The sequence below is a fragment of the Balaenoptera physalus genome (assembly GCF_965194825.1).
Source record: "Balaenoptera physalus genome assembly, chromosome: 13".
Classification (NCBI taxonomy): Eukaryota; Metazoa; Chordata; class Mammalia; order Artiodactyla; family Balaenopteridae; genus Balaenoptera; species Balaenoptera physalus.
In genome coordinates this window covers 96609768-96629976 of record NC_138892.1, presented here as the reverse complement: position 1 = coordinate 96629976, position 20209 = coordinate 96609768, and the positions used below count along the sequence as shown (strand labels likewise).

The 20209-nt window shown below is 41.3% G+C and overlaps 2 protein-coding genes across 4 annotated transcripts in view; both read right to left on the bottom strand.

Annotated features, from left to right (window-relative positions):
* Window positions 1-6951, bottom strand: part of GUCY2C (guanylate cyclase 2C) — a 77656-nt gene extending 70705 nt beyond the window's left edge. Inside the window, exons 1-3 of one of the 2 annotated variants that reach the window (XM_082421988.1) lie at window positions 6249-6951; window positions 2191-2303; window positions 780-844 (exon numbers count right to left, since the gene is read on the bottom strand). In XM_082421988.1, coding sequence (XP_082278114.1) covers window positions 780-844; window positions 2191-2303; window positions 6249-6465 — 395 coding nt within the window. In that variant the 5' untranslated portion in view covers window positions 6466-6951. Of the gene's footprint in view, window positions 1-779; window positions 845-2190; window positions 2304-6248 lie in introns of those variants that run through there. The other variant, XM_082421989.1, reaches the window with a different exon arrangement.
* H4C16 (H4 histone 16) overlaps window positions 2260-20209 on the bottom strand; it is a 47315-nt gene continuing 29365 nt past the window's right edge. Inside the window, exons 2-5 of one of the 2 annotated variants that reach the window (XM_082422003.1) lie at window positions 15499-15605; window positions 14891-15070; window positions 6966-7070; window positions 2260-2303 (exon numbers count right to left, since the gene is read on the bottom strand). The gene's annotated coding sequence lies outside the window, so the exon portion shown is untranslated. The other variant, XM_082422004.1, reaches the window with a different exon arrangement.

Below are 20209 nucleotides of genomic sequence, written 5' to 3'. Positions count from 1 at the left end.
CCTATTGCAAGGGTTCCTTCAGCATAGTTTTCTCTGTGCAGACAAACGGTCATCCTTGATTCACGGGGAGACGGAACAGGTGAAAGAAAGGCATGTGAGAGGGATCTGGATTGGGGGAGGGGTGATCTGGCAAAACAAAGTGTTTTGCAGTGAGGAGAATTACACTGAGTGAAATGATCGAAAGGGATGAGGGTGATTTTCCCAAAGCCAGGAAGTATTTCCACTCTAAATACAGTGGAAGCTTTTTCTTTTTTTCTAAGCTGATAAGGGCACTGTGCAAAGTACTTTAGTATGTTATATATATAATCCTCAAATAGTGCTCTGAAATAAGAACCCTGCTACCTTCCCTATTCTTACGGCCCTAAGGATGGAACGGAGCCCTGTTAATGCCCTAGGGTGCTGCACTTCACTTTGTGTTTGGGTACATTCTGCCCATACTTCTGGGAAGATTTCCTTTATTCAACTCTCAAGATATCTAAGTTCACCACCTTCTGTTTCCTGCCTGGAGTTTAACTTTTCACCTCTACCTTTTTGCTTTTCAAGCTCAGATGTTAGTAACTGAACCGGAATATCTACTGTCATCCACCCCACACTGAGCAAAGGCAGAGTCACCCGGATGAGGGAATGACAGTTATAGAGAGACTGTAAAATACGAGGGCCCTGGCACCCTCAGTTGTATTGCCTTGACTAGACTACTGTTTGATAAATCATTTAAATCTTGATACGATGTCCTGACTTCAATTCACAGGGGCATGAAAACAACAAAGCAAACTACTTACTACATCTGGAAGGTGGAATAGGTACACGTGGGCCCCATGAGGACACATCCCATCTGTTTTTTCCTCTGTAGGAGAAAAAAATAACAACCAATTCCTAAAACTATGAATCAATGCACAGGAAAGAACCAGCAAGGGGAAGGCTCCCAGAAGGCTAGAAAGCGGGCCTCTCGAGATGTTAGAATGTAGAGCAGAAAGGAGCCGCGTGCGTGCCTTGGGCTGGGCGAGGGCCAGCCGAGGAATGAAGGGGTCCGAGAGGGGAGAGGCTACGGATGGAGGGGAGGGCATCCCACTGAAGGGGAGCTGACTGAACGTGAACCTGGACTCTATCAAGGGGAGGACGTCCACTGGTGGGAGAGGGACTGGCAGACTGTCACGTCAGCAGTGATCTCTAGGCCAAGGGGTGAAGAGGCTAGATTGGGAGGTGCTGTGGAGGGACAGGGCAAGTTTCGGGTTTAGGGATAGCTACAAAGCGGGGCTGGAGGGAACAAAACGCAGTGCGGCCGGGTGGGAGACTGTAGATCTTAATTCCACTCTTTCTCAAGGGGAAACTGATTAGGAGCATTCCATCGTTGGTGCTGGAAGACGAGGTGGGACCTCCCACCTCTGGAGAGGGAGAGGGAGGAGGCACACCTGTTTATTAAACTCCCCTTGCTTGCCCCTCGCCCTCCCATGATCAAGAATGACCACCTCCTGACAGGAGTGCGGCCAATCTGGTCGATGTGGTGTTATTGATCAGAGCTTTAGAGCCATGGATCTGTGCCGGTGCTCAGCTGCCTGGACGGCCTTCCCTTAGGTCTCTGTAGCAAAGGGACATCTCACACCCTACCTGCCTCTAGAGAGCTTGGACTACTCTTCAGTTCCAGAAAGCTCTGGTTGGGGATGGAGTTGGGAGGAGGAACTAGGCAGGAATCTCTCTCTTCCCATTTCTACGGATTGACATTACAGCTACTACTTTAAAGTTAGGTTTCAGATTCAGCCCTTAAGCAATAAACCTGCGACCGTGTATATGGTGATGACTTGTAACAGGTGTCCGGTGTAAGGCTTTAGAGTATATTTTTTAATGGGGCACCTCAGGTTTTTCTTGAGGGACATGAAGGCAAACCAGTTAATACCAACATTTAAATTTTTTAAAAGTTCTAAAAACAGCTGAAAACAAAATAATTCCCCTCCATACCACTGAACGTGTACAGACAGAACATAGCTAAGGTTCTCCCCGCTTTCCTGCATTCCTGGAGGGTGCTTGTCACTTGGGAAATAGACGGGGATACAGTCGGAGCACCCGGTCCCCAAATCACTCAGCTGCATAGCTGGAGACGAGGTGAGAGATCCTGGCGGGCCAGCGCCCAAGCTCACGCTGTGGCCCTCCTGCAGCAGGAGGGTGTGAACTGACTCTGCAAAGGCAGGTACTCACTGAAATCGTCCTGAGTAGGTCGAGGCCTTCACAGGTGCTACTCCGGCAGTCACTGGACTTATAAATCATACCTTCCGACTGGATAAAGGTGGCATTCACGGTCACATTTAGGCCTATTATCCAGAAATGAGGGGAAAGAGAAGACCAGTGTTATTTCTCAGGAAGTTTATACCAGCCATGAGATTTTATTTTTCTACCTTTATAGAAAAAGGAGATCTAGAGAGGTAAGTTAACTTGCTTAGGGTTACCAGCTGGCAGGTAGTGGAGCTGGGTTTTGAACATAGGGCAGTCTGATTCTAGAACCAATACGCTATAGAGCAGTGGTTCCCAAAGTGTGTGCCATAGACCCTTGAGGCACTTTGAGACTCTTTCAGGAGGTCCATGAGGTCAAAACTATTCTATTATTTTAAGACATTCACTAGCATATAGTGAAGTTTTCCAGAGGCTACATAATATGTAGTATGGCAACATTTTAATTGCAGAAGCAGGTATGAGAATCCAACCATTTTCTATTAAGCTTAATATTAAAGATTTGCTAAAATGTGAATTTCTGCCACTTTTCCCACCTACTTCTAGTTTTTGGTTTGAGAAGTATGTTTTCTCTAATATGAAATTTTATTTATGTTAACAAATTCTTACAATTGTTATTTTAACTGCACCAATAAGAAAATATTTTGAACATTTTTCAGTTTTAATTTCCCATATAATAAACATTGATAAATGTAACATAAACAAAATTCTTCAGAACCCATGATTATTTTTAAGAGTGTAAAAAGGCCTTGAGATGGGAAGTTTGAGAACCACTTCTGTAGAACGTACTGTAGTAAGCTGCTGCCTCTCATCATTATGGTGATGTGAAGTGTTTTTGCTTACTTTTATCTCCCCAAATCCCAAGTGATTTCTCAAGAAAATATTGAACACTTTCTAGACAATGGGATGGGATGACTTCAAATCAGGCTTCACTTTTGAGATAATGGGATGACTTCAAATCAGATTTGGGGAGATACAAGCAGTTCCCACCAAGTGCTGTTTTCATGCCTGTCTTGCTCTCACTCCCCACAGAACACCATGAGATCTCAGTCCTGGGAAGGTGAGTGGAACATTTTGGAATATAGGGTGATCTCAGAATGCCCTCTCTCAAATCTAGGGCTTTGTGGATGGGGCTGGACCAAAGTGAATCTGGATATAGATGCTGGAGTCTAGGAAATGGACCCCCTTAGCACATGAGAGCATGTGGAGGGTAGGGACCAGGTACATTTAGCCATGGCACATACATCCTTGGGAAGCTGATTTCCTAAGGTTGAAGGAATCTTTTTTTTCATGTTTTCCACCAAGTCCTATGTACTCTTCAAAACCCACAAAGCTTTCCTAAGTACTAGGGAAAAATATTGCTCTCTTCCATTTGGACATCACCCACATTTGAACTCTTTCTTTTCTTCAAATTAGCCCTTAAGTATATTGTCTTAAGCTTTTTCCCAAATAACAATGCTTAGTATGTTTAGACCATAAATCTATCATTCCCTCACAAGCTGCACTTCTTGAGTTTACTATGCCTGAACATCTGTCTGACAAAACGCATCATCAAATGTAGAAATCTGGGCATCAATGTTTATTCTTTCACACACCTCTCCTTCCAATTCTCCTCTTATTGAGTCCATTTAAAAACCTCATCATTGTTGACTCCATTTTACAAATGAGATGAGCGAACTTAGAATCAGTAACTCACTCAACGTCACTTAGTATACGATGGAGCAGAAATGCTGATTCAGGTGATATGAGTTCAGAGAAGAGCATCTTACCAATGCACCACACTGTTTATTTTATATGCCTGGTAACGTGTTCCGACACCACAGCAACAAACACAATATCAACGTCCTTCACAAGCACAACAGTAAGAGCAGCAACAATAAAACAACTGCCATTTATTGAGTTCTTACTATGTGTTAGTCAGTGAATTAGGTACTTTATGTGAATCTCCTCATTTAATTCACACCACACACACAGAAGGAAACTACTATTTATTGTGATTTTACAGGTGAGGGAACTGAGGCTCAGAAAATGTAAGTAACTTGCGTGAGGTCACTGGTGATAAATGGTTGGATAAGAGGCTGGAATGTGAACCACGGTCTGTCCAATTCCAAATCTCTGCTTCCAACCACAGTGTTCCACTACCTTATTTTCACGAGCAATGGGTGGGTAAAGATCTTACAGTGGCGACATGATACACTCTGTGGAATCTGACAGATAGGGGTTTGACACTCATTTCAAACAGACAACTTGTATGACTGCAGCAAAGTTATTAAACCTCTGCTGTGAAACAGTGTCAGCAGTGTTGGTCGTACAGAGCTGTGGCGAGTAATGAGATTATATATCTTACTTAGCACTTGACAGGTACTCAAAAAACAAGAACACCAAGTTCAGGGAGACCAAGGGAAATAGCTCACATGAGATTGGCAGGGACTCCAATTCAGGTCCTCAGACTTCGAATCAAATGTTCTTTCCACTATACCACACTGCCCAAGTAAATAACGGGATTTTATTAAATGACCTCCTAGTTCCATTATAGCACTAGATCAGATCCATCCATTTATATCTGAATCCAGTCTCAGAAAGGACTGAAGAAATGTATATTGCACAGAAGACAGTTATTACACATATATGATATATGATCTATGATACCTATTGCTATTATTACCACAAATTTTAAATAGAGAAAATTAAGACATCCTCTCCTTAGAACCATAAACCACCATTAAGATGTATGAAATACTCATTGACTCAGTAATTATACTTATGGCAATCTCATCTCAAAGCATGGGAAAAAACTGTGTACATAAAAATGTTTATTGTAGTAGTTTTTAAATACTCGTGAGAAATTAAAAACAATGGAATGTCCTACCATAGGGAATTATTAGATGATTTGGGAGGATATCTGCTCTAAGGGGTATTGGTCATTCGTTCACATGATGCTATGAAGATTATGCAGCTCTAGGAAAGTCACTTGTAGAATAATGTGAAATGAAATAGGAAGGACGGAAAATTGTTTCTGTGCCACAGTGACCCCAACTATCTTCTTAAAAACAGGAAACTCAGAGGCATATGAAAAGATAATGGAAATATCCAGGTGGCTGGAAATTATCAGGGGTGACTTTTTTCCCCTTTATTCTACATGTTTTATCTACTGCTATAGCTTATTTTAATAATTAAGAGATACATGCAAACTAGCATATATAGGATGGATAAACAACAAGGTCCTATTGTAGAGCACAGGGAACTATATTCAACATCCTGTGATAAACCATAATGGAAAAGAATATATATATATATATATATATATATATACACACACACACATATATATATACACACACACACACACACACATAACTGAATGACTTTGCTGTACACCAGAAATTAACACAACATTGTAAATCAACTATACTTCAATAAAACATTTTAAAAAGTAAAATAAAATAAAATAATTTTCTTATTTCCCCCCCAAAAAGAGATACAATAAAGAACTTCAACACTGAATTTGATTGCAAATTTATCATATTGACTGTATCTTATAATAACAGCCACCAGAGATGTAAAGAGTGAATAGACGGATTAAAAATCCCAGTGAAAGATTTAGCACCTGGATCTTTACTTAATTTTACTTAATTCATCTTCTTGACTGGTAACCCTGTGAAATCTCAGATACAGACCAAATCTTGCCTCTGAGAAGCTACAGAAGGAAACATAATGCCTTCCTGACACTGAGTAGTTTTATCTACTTAAATCCAGTTAAGTTAAATCCAGTTTTAGCTGGGACATTTCACTGCTGTGAACACTTGGGTCAGGGCCATCCCAAAAGCAGAGTAGATCATGAGTGAACTCATTGAGGTAGGGCTCAAATCCTTCTCTCTGAGGATCTATTGCCTTGAAATAGAAAAGGCCTGTGGGCCAGGCCCTTAGAGAAGGTTGGGTGATCAGGCAAAGAACACAGGTCTTGGCTTAGCAACCCTTTGACCCCAGAGGTGGTAACAGGGAGGAGAATTCTGTTACCATCTTCTTACCAGCTTCAAGCAGACGCTGTCTCACTATTTCCATTGCCACATTCACCACGTTTCTCAAGTTAACCCAGGACTCTGGGAAGGCCGAGTTGTTCATCATCAGGACACTGATCTCGTAGCTGCCATTGTTGCAGTTCTGACTCACGTGGGAGGTCCAGAACAAAAGCCCTGGTCGGAGGAGCAGTGACCACAAGGTCAAGGCCAACAGTGGCGTCTTCATGACCTCCCTCACCTCAGCACCATACTCCTTGCTTTACTCCGGGCTTTCAGGGAAGCAGGAACTCCAGCTGAACAGCCTGTCACTGGGTCCCTTGGTCTACTCTTCCCCACACTCCTTTCTGGTCACCCCACTGGTCACGTGGACCATAGAATACAGCCTCCCTGTCGGCAATTAGCAGCTACATTACAGTAGGAGATAAACCAAAGTTCACTTTGCGTGTTTGCTCACAGAAAGGTCAGAGTTATAAACAGGGAGATTACCTGTGCCTCATCCAATTAAAAAAAATCACTGGTGACACAACACTGAGAAGAGGGAAAAGAGGAAGAGGGCAGTATTGTATATACCAAAAACGCTTTGTAAAATGGAAAATAAAGGTCAAAGTGTTTAAGGCAAGCACAAATATGATAGATTATTAGCTTTTAGGTTATAGTTGCACATTGAAACTGAATCCTTCACATTGAAACTGAATCCTTAACTAGGAAGATCTGTGTTTCACTCACCCAGTCAGCAACTATTAATGAGACTTGACGGGGCATTGGAAGGGCACTGGGCATACAGCCATGAATGACATGGATACATTAACGTCTTCATGGAACACATGTCTTCTGGTGGGAAAGACAAACATTAAATAAATAATTATGAATAACTAAACTCAACAATGAAAAACAGTGCAGAGTGCTGTGGGAGCACATGGCAGATTAACCTAACCTATTCTGGAAAGTCAAGGACGCGTCCCTGAGAAAGTATCCTTTGAGCTGAGCCCTGGAGGATGAACAGGAGTTAGCTGAATGGAAAGTGAGGGAGAGCATGTGAGGCTGGGACAGAGCTTGTGCAAAGGCCCAGAAGTGGGAGGGGGCATGGATATTTGAGGAACTGAAAGAGATACAGTATGGCTGAAGTGAAGAAAGCTAGTCCAGTGCAGAAAGGATGCCAGAGGAGTAGGCAACTGTAGGCCAGGGGGTTTCCTGTGAGCCATTAGGAATTTGGAACTTTACACTAAGAGTCAAGAAAGGGACATGATCAGATAAATTTTGTAAAGAGCACTTAGGCTGCCATGGAAGAAATGACCTAGAGAGAGGCAGGAGTGGGGTCATGGAGCAAATTAAGAGGCTGCTTCTGTGGTTTAAGTGAGAAGTGAAGGGGGCCAGATGAGGGCAGTGGCCATGGAAGTGGGTTCAAGAGACATCTAAAAGGTAAAATGATAAGAAGATATTTCATTGGACTTGGGGCATTAGAGAGAGGGAGGAGTCGAGAGTGACCCCTTATACACTCAGCTGGGTGAATGGGAAAGCTGTTGACTAAGCTCTAGGATTTTGAAAGCAGCAAGAGAAAAGTGACTCATCACATGAAATGGAACTCCTATAAGACTATCAGTGGATTTCTCAGCCCAAATCTTGTAGGCCAGGAAACAGTGCAATGATATATTCAAAGTACCTGAGAGAAAAAACCCTGCCAACCAAGAATATTATACCTGGCAAAATTATCCTCTAAAAATGGAGGAGAGATAGAGTCTTTCCCAGATAAGCAAAAACTAAGATAGCTCATCACCACTAGACCTGCCTTACAGAAATGCTTAAGGAGTTCTTCAAATTGAAATGAAAACATACTAAACAGCAATGCAAAAGCATATGAAAGCATAAATCTCATGGCAAAGGTAAATATATTAAAAAATGCAGAGTAAAGTAATACTGTAATGGTGGTACCTAAGTTATGTTTAAGCTTAATATAAAAGTTAAATGATAAAAATTTGTTACTGGGCACACAATATAGAAAGTGTGGGGACAGGAGAGTAAAAGTACAAAGTTCTTGTACGCAACTGAAGTTAAGGTGTTATCAACCTAAAATAGATGGCTACAACTACAAGATATTTTATGCATGCCTTGAGCTAACCACAAAGCAAAAACTATAGTAGATACAAAAAAGATAAAGAGAAAAAACTTGAAAGCAAATCATTACAAGAAAACCATCAAATAGCAAAAGAAGACAGCACGAGAAAGTAGCCCTACAAATTTTCCCCAGAAGTAACTTTATTTACAGTTTAAAACTGACCAAATACAATATGTGAAATGATAAATTCAATCAATCATGGTGGTCGGCCGCCAAAAATTTTTCAAAAAATTTTACTGGAGTATAGTTGATTTACGGTGTTGTGCTACAAAATTTTTTTAATAAAAGCTGGGCTGTTGCCACTCTTCAGGTTAACTTGAGTGGCCCTCTAGTGACCTACCATGTCCCAGCTGATCACACCTCTACACTGGGAGTTGTATCCCCCAGTGCAGGGCCTACAAGGAGAATGGACTTCCTCAGATCATGACGTGAAAGAGATCTTGTGAGCGATCGCGGAAAGGCTGCCCCTAGACCTCCTGGGACAGGACAGGAATTGCCTGGTGTAACACTCCCTTGACTTAGCCTTGCCGGTTCTACTGTTCATCCCAGGTAAAAGGAGAAATGCATTCTGGGTACTCAATGAACCAAACATTAATAGAAGGGATTAGTAAAATTGAATGGGACAGTATTTGTGATTCTCCTCATTTTATAGTAGACCAAAAACTGAAAAATAGGCTGGTTCTAGAAATCCACTCAGTGATTGAAAACAACCAGAAATTATGCTTCTTTTACCAGAAGCAGAGGAGAGAAAAAGAGTGATAACCAGAAGTGGGGATAGGGTTATGAGAGGATTTTTAAGGGTGAAAGTTAGTTATTTAAATGTTGATAAGGAGCTGGTGGAGAGGGAGAGGTGGCAAATGTCAGAGAGGAGGCGTAAATGATGATGGCTCCAAGAAGATGAGAGGCAATGGGATTCCAAACATGGCAGAAAGAACAACTCTTCCTTATAAAAGGAAGAACGTGTTGTAGGATGATTGTGTATGTTCCTGAACAGAACTTGGATCCACCCACCTAGATACGCAGCAAAGCCAATCTACTGGGTTGTGGTGAAGGAAAGCACAGTGTTTATTGCAGGGCACCCAACAAGGAGAATGAGCAGCTAATACTCAAAGACCCAAACTCCCCGATGGTTTTCAGAGAAATGTATTTAAAGACAGTGTTAGGGGTGAGGGTCACAGGGTGTGTGATCAGCTCATGGACACTTTTTGGATTGGTAGACGGTAAGGTGACAGGGTGGTGTTTCAGTAATCTTGATCATCAATTTTCCAGCTCCAACCAGTCTACGGTCTATGTGTTCAGGGTCAGCAGTTTCCACCTGGTCGGGGGTCTGGTTTCCATAAGAAATAACTTAAGAATGTGTGTCAGACACTGTTATCTGTTTTTCTCAAGGAGAACTAGGACTTTATGACCTAATCCTTCAATTTTACTTATTGCTTAAGTTGTTATCACCTTCCTTGCTTGACTGCTTTTTCTTAGTTCCCGCTTTTGCCCCTCCTTAAAATGATTAATTGCTTGAGTCTGTTTTCTGAAACAGGCCAGGGAAAATAAGGTTGTTTTTTTCTAAAGGTGGGAGTGGGGGAACATGGAAGGGTCTGCAATCACGAAGGCCCTGCAGGGCTCTGCTCGGTTTCATATATACACGTATATTTCTAGACTTCTGTGCTGGAAGATGAGATCGTTTATGTATGAGTGTTTAAATTTATTTTCTGAAGGAGGTGAGTCATTGGCTGAGAATGAAAGGAGAGCTGGGCTAGTCAGAGGCTTGAGAAGGGAGGGACTTGAAAAGTTACTGTGATGAGTGAGAGAAGGACTGATAAGAGATGCGTCCTAAGGTTGTTTGTCAGTGGTGAGATTAGGAGATGAGTGACTGAAAACTGGCCCTACTCAGCCCAGCTTTATGATTTTCTCTAGCAATGTTTAGCTGCCCAAGAGCAAGTACAGGAAAGTGAATGGTTGGGCTTATTCAGGTATGGTTTTTCAAGGTAGGTGCAATGAAAGAACAAATGGATAAAAAAAAAAAAAATTAAAGTCAAAAGAGTGGAGAGATGGACTATAAAATCTAAACTGAATAAGAATGAAGTGCATGCAGGAGGGGAGTGAAGGAAAGGCATAAAGAAGAAGCTTGAGGGAATTCCCTGGTCGTCCAGTAGTTAGGACTCCATGCTTTCACTGCCCAGGCTGTGAGTTCAATCCCTGGTGGGAGAACTAAGACCCTGCATGTTGTGCGGCACAGCCAAAAAAAAAAAGAAAAGAAGAGGCTTGAAGGGATGACGGTACAGTAGGCAGGCAGAAGTACAGGTGGAAAGGGGACAGCTGAAACAAACAGCTGGAAGGGTGTGTTTGCATTAGAGGGTGGATTTTCTGAATTACTGATTTGAGCAGTTCAAGGTGGCTGAGGGGGGGAAGGAAAATGTTTTCGAACAGAGGAGTTTCAGGAACTCAGAGTCCAGTTTGTTGGACAGGTCACCTCCTGGGTATGAAAATCAACCAGACTGATAGCAGGCCCTTGTTGGGGAGGAATAAACCAGGGAGAACATCCAGGACTTGAGTAACTGACAGTGGTTGATGAAATGGGATAGAGAGTATCCTGGCTAGATGGTACATGCCTCAAGGGAACAGAGGTGTTTTTTTTTAAATTTTTAAATTATGAAGTAGATCATGCATGTAAAGGCATATCTACAATGAATATATACAAATTAAAAGAATAATAAAATGAACACTCATGTACATACATTACAGCCTAAGATATAAAATGTTACTAGAGCCTTTGTACCTCTGTGTGCCCCATCCCTAACACATCACCCCTCCTTCTCCCAACCTAGCCATGAGGTGTACGGAACAGTCCATGAAGAGATACAGGATACTGGGGCATGTGTTGAGCATGGCGTAGCAATATGGGGATGAAAAAAGGCTAGAGAAGATATGACACCAAGTACCCATGTTTGGGGGGATGAGTGATGTGGAATAAGGTGGGTTCAAATCTAGCGTCTCCCGGAGGGAGGACAGTAGATGCTCAGACTTCATAGGATTCAGCTTTGATTCAGAAGGAAGGCACTGGGGTTATTTTATGGGGGGGGTACGTGGTGATGAGTGACTGAGAGTGGTCAGGAGTGGGTGCCCCTGGATACTTTTAGTGGACGTTAGGAAGAATGGAACAGCAGGCGGCAGAGAGGCACACGACCATCACAACGGTGATTAACCTTTGCTACAGGTAACGATTTTATATGTTGCACATTTGGTGGCCACTGTGGACGCAAACTTGGTTCTCTGTTAATATGTTGCTATTCCCACTTCCTGTGGTAGGAGAAAGAGTAGACTGTTTTTGTTTTTGTTTTTTGATTTGGTCTGCAAATTGCAAATATGAAAAAAAGCCACGTCAAGGGATGGACGAAGTTGTAACTGTCAGGTGCTTTTAATTCAGATGTGAAGACAGAAGGCAGATGCAGTTCTGGGAACCCTTTGGTTACACCATGGAACCAGGAAGATTTTCAAAAGGGAAGGAACAAGATGACAGTCCTTCCTGGATCCTTTAAGGCAAACATTATGTATCTTCTTTATGTTGTAAAACTACCAGCACGTAGATCATGATTAAAGAGAGGCAGGTTCTGCTGGGAAAGTTTCAAGGGTCAAAAACAAATAATGGAACACTGAGTTGGCAGATTTATGAGATATACTCTTCAGTAGAACACAAAAGCCCTAAAGATATGAGAAAAAAAGGGAAATTACGCCACATGGGAAGGGGCGGCTGGGCAGGTCACCTGCATGTGCCACTCTTTCGTTTCTGGCAAGACTTCGGGTCTCTTTTGTATGCTTCTCATTAAGATCCCCTGCTCACCTTCAGGCCTATCAGAATACCTGGCATCTCTACAGTCTGTAGCAGTCCTAGGGTTCCTCTCTCCCTATCTCAGTGCAGATGCAAAAGTGAGTTTTTCAAAAGGGATTTTACGAACTAATGTAACTGATAGAACTAAAACATGAAAGTAGTTTTTTAAATAAGCACAAAAGTAGAGATTCTGATCTGGATTTATTGAGGGAAAATGGCTACAGTAAAGTACTTCTCTTTTTCCAGTGTTAGTGAGAAATACTTGACATACATCACTGTATAAGTTTAAGGCATACAGCATGATGGTTTGCTTTACATATATTGTGACATGATTACCACAATAGGTTCAACTAATATCCATCTTGCCATATAAATACAATAAAAAGAAAAAAAAGGAGGAAAGAATAAAGGAAAAAAAATTCTCCTTCTGATAAGAACTCGTAGAATTTATTCTCTTAACAACTTTCCTATATATCATATAGCAGTGTTAGCGGTAGCCATCATGTTGTACATTAGAGTATTTCTGAATGGATGATTTAACAGACTCACCAGATTAGCTGAAATACACCCTGAATGCCTGCAGCCAGTGGACGTGTATACTTCTGCTCCTTCAGGGTAAGTCATTTGCTTACCAAGGGTCCCTTGTGTTTGCGCCCAAATTTGCCAAACATACTTATTAAATTATGTCCTTAATTAAATGTTACGTAATCTGATAAAATACATACAAAAACTGCTGGAAATCTTAAACAAAGCAAATTACTAAGAAATCTGCTGTGGGGAGACTGCTATAATACACCAGGGAATAACAAAGAAACCTAAAAAAATTCTGTCCTTAGAGAACTTGTCAATTACCTTAAAACATCAAACACCAAAAGTAGTACAAGTTGCACTCGGGGTGTGGTTTACTTAAGAAAGGTGATACAGGGGGGAGGGACAAATTGGGAATTTGGGATTAACAGATACACACTACTATATATAAAATAGATAAACAACAAGGACCTACTGTATAGCACAGGGAACTATATTCAATATCTTGTAATAACCTATGGAAAAGAATCTGAAAAAGACACAACTGAATCACTTTGTGTCACAACTGAATCAATCTGCTGTATACCTGAAACACTGTAAATCAACTATACTTCAATAAAAAAAGAAAGAAAGAAAGCTGATACAGAGCTCCAACCTGGCTACTCATGCTCAAAGAATATTACTTGGCCTGACATCGACCAATGGGTGAATAAACAAACATGAATATGTTTTGAGATAAAATAAAACTTTTAAGGTATAAATATATAATTTTTAATGAGTCCTAGTTTAACTGTTTTTTTCCTGTGAAGGAAATACTTACTGGTCCTATTCACAAAGGATAACATAACGCCAGATGGGTTCAGGTAACTAAAAGGCTATACGGTTTTGCTGAGCACTCAAATGGATTTGGTTACGCAAACCTTCTGAGTCAGGCATAGAGGAATATGAATTGCTTTACATAATAAAATGAGGAAAATGTGAAGCTCCCAGGGCCAATCCAGGAACAAGGGAATGAGGAGGAGAGATGGAAAGAGATAAAGGGAAAGAGATGGGAGCTACATAGAAATAAATGGCCTGTGGGAAAGGCCTAGTGGGATGCAGGCTGAAGACATTTAAGAACAAGGATGTATAAAATAAGTAAGAGGTTGCTCGTCTCTTCCTTGAGGAAAAGATGCCTTACTTCATCCATACAACCGATATTTATTGCGCACCCTCTAACCGTTCTCAGCATTGGGGTTACACAAATGAACACATTTCTGCCTTCATGATAACTGTATTCTAGTGGGAATTTAAAACTGATAAAACTGGGTAACAGTTCCCAAACCTTCAGTCAAGTCTGTGCCAGATACGACTTGCCTAACTTTTGGGAATTATGGAAAGGTGCTCATATCTGTGTCTAGATTCACGGGGTAAGAACAGGAGTAGGATGGCTAGGTGATTCTCAGAAGCAGGAGTCTAAAGTCAGAGATGATCATGGTAGTTTAAGACTTCAGGGTTTGACGAAATATTGGGAAGTGTTTTTGAACTTTCTACAAGGATGCGATGAGAGTCAAAGTCATGTTATCTAGATCACAAGGTCGGGTGACCCGACTGATACCCAAGTCACTATTGTACACTAGGGCTGCATATCTAAATCTAGCACCAGTGCCTGGGCGCTTCAGGCTGACAGGCTTCTTTCTTTTCCTTGTTATGCCTGTTTCCTCTTGTCTTCCCCTCCCCCATTCTCAGCTCGGTGCTCTGTGATGACCTAGAGGAGTGGGATGGGGGTGGGGTGGGAGGGAGGCTCAAGAGGGAGGGGATATATGTATACATATAGCCGATTCACTTTGTTGTACAGCAGAAACTAACACAACATTGTAAAGCAATTATACTCCAATAAAACAAACAAACAAACGACAAAAGAAACTCTATTTAAACCCTGAGCAACGTCTTCCTCTCCCTCCTTCCCCAGCCCATTTTGTACAGTCTTTTCATATGCTCAGGAAAGGCTGGAGTAGGTGATTGTTATATACTTGCAGGGGCAGCTGGAATTCTGTTCAATTTCCTAGTGACTCTTGGATTGCCTCCTCTATCCAGGTGGCTAGTTTTACCTACTTAGGGAAATATGTGCTGGAGACAGTAGTAATGCATCTCAGCTGCAATAAAGTTCTCCATGCTCTGGAAACAGCTTTGTTTGTTTTCTCTTACCTCCAACACACGGAAGGAAACAGGCCGTAGGCTGCCAAAGAGTGGTTGGTTGGGTTGATACGTCAATCCTGAAAAAGGAACTCTGTATTCTCCTGTAGAGAAGCTGGACATTACTCTTCCCCACCACGCCAAGGCAGCTGAAGGATTACTTCCTCCTAGTTATACAGGTTAAAATAATAGCTTGGGAAAGAAGGAAAAAAAGTGATCAGTCCCCTGAAGTGTAAACTCCTTACAAACAGAGTAATTACCAGTTTTGTTTATTGATGCTTCTTTACAAAGTTGGAAAGGTAAGGCAAGCATTTAAAGAACAGAATTGTATATGTTGAGGTAAAGAAGAGCATCTTTGAGTTTCAGGAGGCAGTTCAATATTCTTAAGCAAAACACCAAGACCCACAAAACTTGAAGCTGGATTTGAATCATGTTTCAGCTGTTTGTTAAGCATATGAACTCGAGCAGATTACCTACATTTGCTGATCTTTAGTTTTCTTATTTGTAAGACAAATTTAATTTCTATTCTAGCCAGGAAGCCTGAGCTGTGACCCTTGTTGGAGTTTGGATGTGGGTAGGTGTGCCAGATGATTGATGGGATTTGCCCAAACAACACTCACCTGGGGTTGAAGAGTCACACCATAGGTGATTCATTCCCAGGGAAACAGCCAAACAATAGCTGCCATATTATTCAAGCCTGTCTCCAATCCAGTCCATACATGCAGACCTTAGTTCAAAAGAGAAAAAGACCTGGAATAAAAAACTGGAAGAACAACCTGATAAAGAACTCAGTAGAATATTAAGTCATAGATAATTGCCTAGGGCCACTCTAACAGGTTCTAACACATAAAGAAGAGGGATGTCGTACTTCACTTGATCAAAAATTGGCAGCCTGCTCTGGCACTTTGAGAGTCCTCCATGGTGGTTGTCGGGATTGCTGGAGCTGTGGTAGCACCCAGTGGGGGACTTCAATGTGTGAGCAAATTGCACTCACCAGGTGGCAGAACCCACTGGAGACCCTCATGCTCAGTGGGCCCACAGCAGTTCCCGGGACAAACAGACTTATTGGACAATATTCAAGACATGCCTAGCAACTTCTAGATATATTCACAGGAGCACCAGCAAGTGAAAATTAAGTTACTACTGTTGCGTGAACTTCGCAGATTCTAGCACAAGGAAGTTTGGTTTAATTAAAGCAGAAAATGGTATTATAAAGTTCCTGGCACCTACTTAGTTATTGTTATTCCTTGATGCCCTCCTCTAAACGGCAGAATCAATTGCTCCTTCCTTTGTGCTACTTTTGTGTGTAGTAGGTATATCTTCTCTAACTTTAAGTGAACGTTTATTTAATTGAAATTAATTGAATTGAAAAAGCAAAGTATATGACAACTTCACTTTATTAGAAAAGAATAGTAATGGAAAGAAATTTCAGTTGTATTCAAGAAATAATTATGTGGCTAGATGTGCTTTAAAAATTGTCCCTGGGCTTCCCTGGTGGCGCAGTGGTTGAGAATCTGCCTGCTAATGCAGGGGGCACGGGTTCGAGACCTGGGCTGGGAAGATCCCACATGTCGCGGAGCAACTGGGCCCATGAGCCACAGCTGCTGAGCCTGCGCGTCTGGAGCCTGTGCTCCGCAACGGGAGAGGCCGCGATGGTGAGGGGCCCGCGCACCGCGATGAAGAGTGGCCCCCGCTCACGGCAACTGGAGAAAGCCCGCGCACAGAAACAAAGACCCAACACAACCATAAATAAATAAATAAATTTTAAAAAAAAATTGTCCCTAAGACAAATATTTGGAATCTACCACAGGAACAAAAATTTAAACTACATTTATTTAGATATACTTCTTTATATTTAACAGTGAATCAGCAGGATATATTTGAAAGAAAGAAGTTCTGAAATGTAGAGTGGTAGATATTCCTTTTCACCTTATGTATGAGATTAGGAAAAACGAATTTGTCGAATGCTTAAAACTTGGCAAAATTATTTGAAGGAGGAACAAATGCCTGATGAAATAGGATTAGATGGAAAGGGATAAGAAGATCAAGGGGAGAAAAGTCTTATTAATGCTTCAAGATTGCAGAAACTGGTCGCCTAAAGACACATCATATCAAATGTATTAGATGCGACCACATTTAATACATTTGATATGTATCATTTTTCTGTAACAAATTTTTTCTGTAAAAAATTGAAAGGAGTTTTATAGTTTTGCTATCAGTTTTGATTTTGTAGTTATCTTTTTTGTATTTGGAGCCAACACTTCTTTCTTTTAGGTCTCAAACACCTTTATAGCCTTTTAGAACGCTCAGAGGTCTAGACAGTGATAGACTGTCCCTGATAGGTAAGGACGTAAAATAGACTGTGAGAAAGAAACCAAGCCCATTTACAGCTGACACCCACAGCATCCCTGTGAAATAAAAGGAGAGAGTATTTAACTTCAGGTGTTTATCAGACAAATGGAGGCCAAGAGTCAACAAAACAAAGTACAAAGCTGTAAATTTGTCGGGAAAGAATATACAATTATATTGAGGATGTGAATGTAGAGGCTAGTGAGAATTCTTGACATAAATTTAGAAATTTAGAAATAAATTTAGAAATTTAGAACCAAACTTGGGTCTGCTTGCCTGCACATAAAGTCAACCTACTGGGTTGTGATGAAGGAAAGTGCACTGTGTATTGTAAGGCACCAGACAAGGAGTCTGGGGCAGCTAATGCTCTAAAAATGCAAACTCCCCAGTGGGTTTCAGGGAGGCATTTTTAAAGACCAGGTGAGGGAGGGGAGTCGCAGGGTTGTGATCAGCTCATGCAATCCTCTGACTGGTTGACAGGGTGAGGTAACAGGGCAGGGTCACAAGGGTTAACATTATCAGTCCTCAGGCTCCAATAAGTCTGGGTGCTCATGGTCATCAAGTAGTTAACTTCTTCCATTTGGTGGGGATTTTAGCATCTGTAAAACAACTCAGGAAATGTGCATCAGATACTGTTACCTAGGTACTTCAGAGAGGAGCTAAAGAAGAGAACCTGAGGGGAGGGGTCTGTCTCAGGAAGGCCCTTAGCATGCTCCCCTGAACTCAACACCACAAAGGGGTGGGCAGACACCTAAGCCAACCCTCCAGCCCGACCCCTGGACACACCTCTACCCTCACCCCATATAAGGAACCAGCTCGCCCCATCCTCTCAGGGAAGCGAGCTAGCAAGGGACTGTTACTTGTTCTCGCTCCCCCCTGCTGCAGCAGGAGCCCCAATAAAGCCTTGCCTGAACTTCCTGTCTGGCCTGTGATCAATTTCTATTGATTAAGGAAGGCCAAGAACCCTGGTTGGTAACATTTGGGTCCAAGGCCGCTTGGGTGGTAAGTAGCAGAGCCAGAATTTGGATCGGTTTTGCCACATTCCACAAGCCTAGCCTTCTCCACTCTGAGCTTATTAATTGAGACTGGGGGCTGGGAGCTGGTGAGGAGGGCAGGTGGTGAAACATCTGGAGGGCAACGAATTAGACGAACTTAAATAACAAAGAAGTAGTTTATGGAAGCAGAATGAGGAAAATAAAATTTGACACATAAAGGTGTAAAAGAGTATAAAGGGATAATAGACATAGGAAAGCAAAACAGGTGAAGGGAAAATGGCAAAACCTTGAAAGTGTTTAATTTATAAGGATATGATTTTGTGCCACACAAGGCATTTTGTTTAGTTAGCTTTTATGAAAAAAGTTATAAAAATGAACTGTCCCAGTACTTGCTCTTGGGGGCAGGGGAGAGAAATAATTTTCCCTCTGCTCTTCTGAGTTCTTAGCTGAGACCCTTGTAATAAAGGACAGATTAACATGAGAAAAACAAACAGAAGGTTATTCATATGTATACGTGAGGGAGATAAGAGGTACAAATTTCCAGTTGCAAAATACATGATTCACAGACATGATATGTACTGTGTGGGGAATATAGCCAATAACTATGTAATATCTTTGTATGGTGACAGATCATAGCTAGATTTATCATGGGGATCACTTTGAAATGTACAGAAATATTGAATCACTATGTTGTGTAACAGGAAATAACATAGTGTTGGAGGTCAATTATATTTCAAAAACAAACAAACTCATAGGAAAAGAGATCAGATTTGTGGTTGCTGGAGGGTGGGGGTTGTGTGAGAGAGTTAGATGAGAGCAGTCAAAAGGTACAAATCTCCAGTTATAAGATAAAATAAGTCCCAGGGATGTAATGTACACACCATACACATAACTAACACTGCTGTATGTTATACATGAAAGTTGTTAAGAGAACAAATCCTAAGAGTTCTCATCACAAGGAGAAATATTTTTTTCCATTTCTTTAACATTGTATCTATATGAGATGACGGATGTTCACTAAACCTATTGTGATAATAATTTCATGGTCTATGTAAGTCGTCATTAAGCTGTACAACTTAAACTTATACAGTGCTGTATGTCAATTACATTTCAAAAAAACTGGAAGAAAAAATACAATAAAACCTGTTGGAAGAGTTAAAAACAAGTAAATAAATAAATAATAAAGTATATGTTCAAATCTTCCCTCCCCCAAATACAAAACAAAACATGTATAGTTTATGTATACGGGGTAGATTCCCAGGGAAAAATGAGTAACTTATAAAATGGCTTAGAATTCAGGCTTAAATACCATCTTAATAGGGAAAGGGGAAGAGGGAGGTAGACCTCTTGGAGAGAGTAAATGATTTTTAGGAAAGATGAACAGACCTTTAGACGAATAGATGGGAAGTATGTTAGTTTGTGACACAGTCTGGCTGCGGTGTCCACTTTTATTCTCCTCTCCTGTGACAAGAGTCAACCTTCCCTAGTTGATGAAACTCCCAGCGAGGGGATTTATGACAATTGAACTCCTTTTGAGGATCTGTCTTTAGGCAGATAAAAGGAGTTCAGAGAAAGCCTCTCCTTGTATTTGCTGTTTTTCAAGTGACTACAGCTCAAAATAATCAATATACCAAAGGGGCATGTTTTTTTGGGTTGCATAGCCTGTTATCTTTCAATGTCTACACTTTCATCCTAAGAAATCTCATCCATAGCTTTATATAATCTCTAGAAGGTGACTGAACTTAAGTTTACATCTTGAACCCTGAACTCTTCCTGAACTAACTCCAGATTCAAATATCTGTCTTGATACTTCTACAGGGATGTGGAATAGAAGCCTCAAACACGGCATGTCTAGAACAGAACTCTAGATTGCATCACCCTGTATCATGTTCCTCTTCCAGTCTTCACCATCCCAGGAAATGGAATCCTCATCTACCCTATTCAATCACAATCCTAATAGTCATCCTTGATTTCTTTCTTTCCTTCA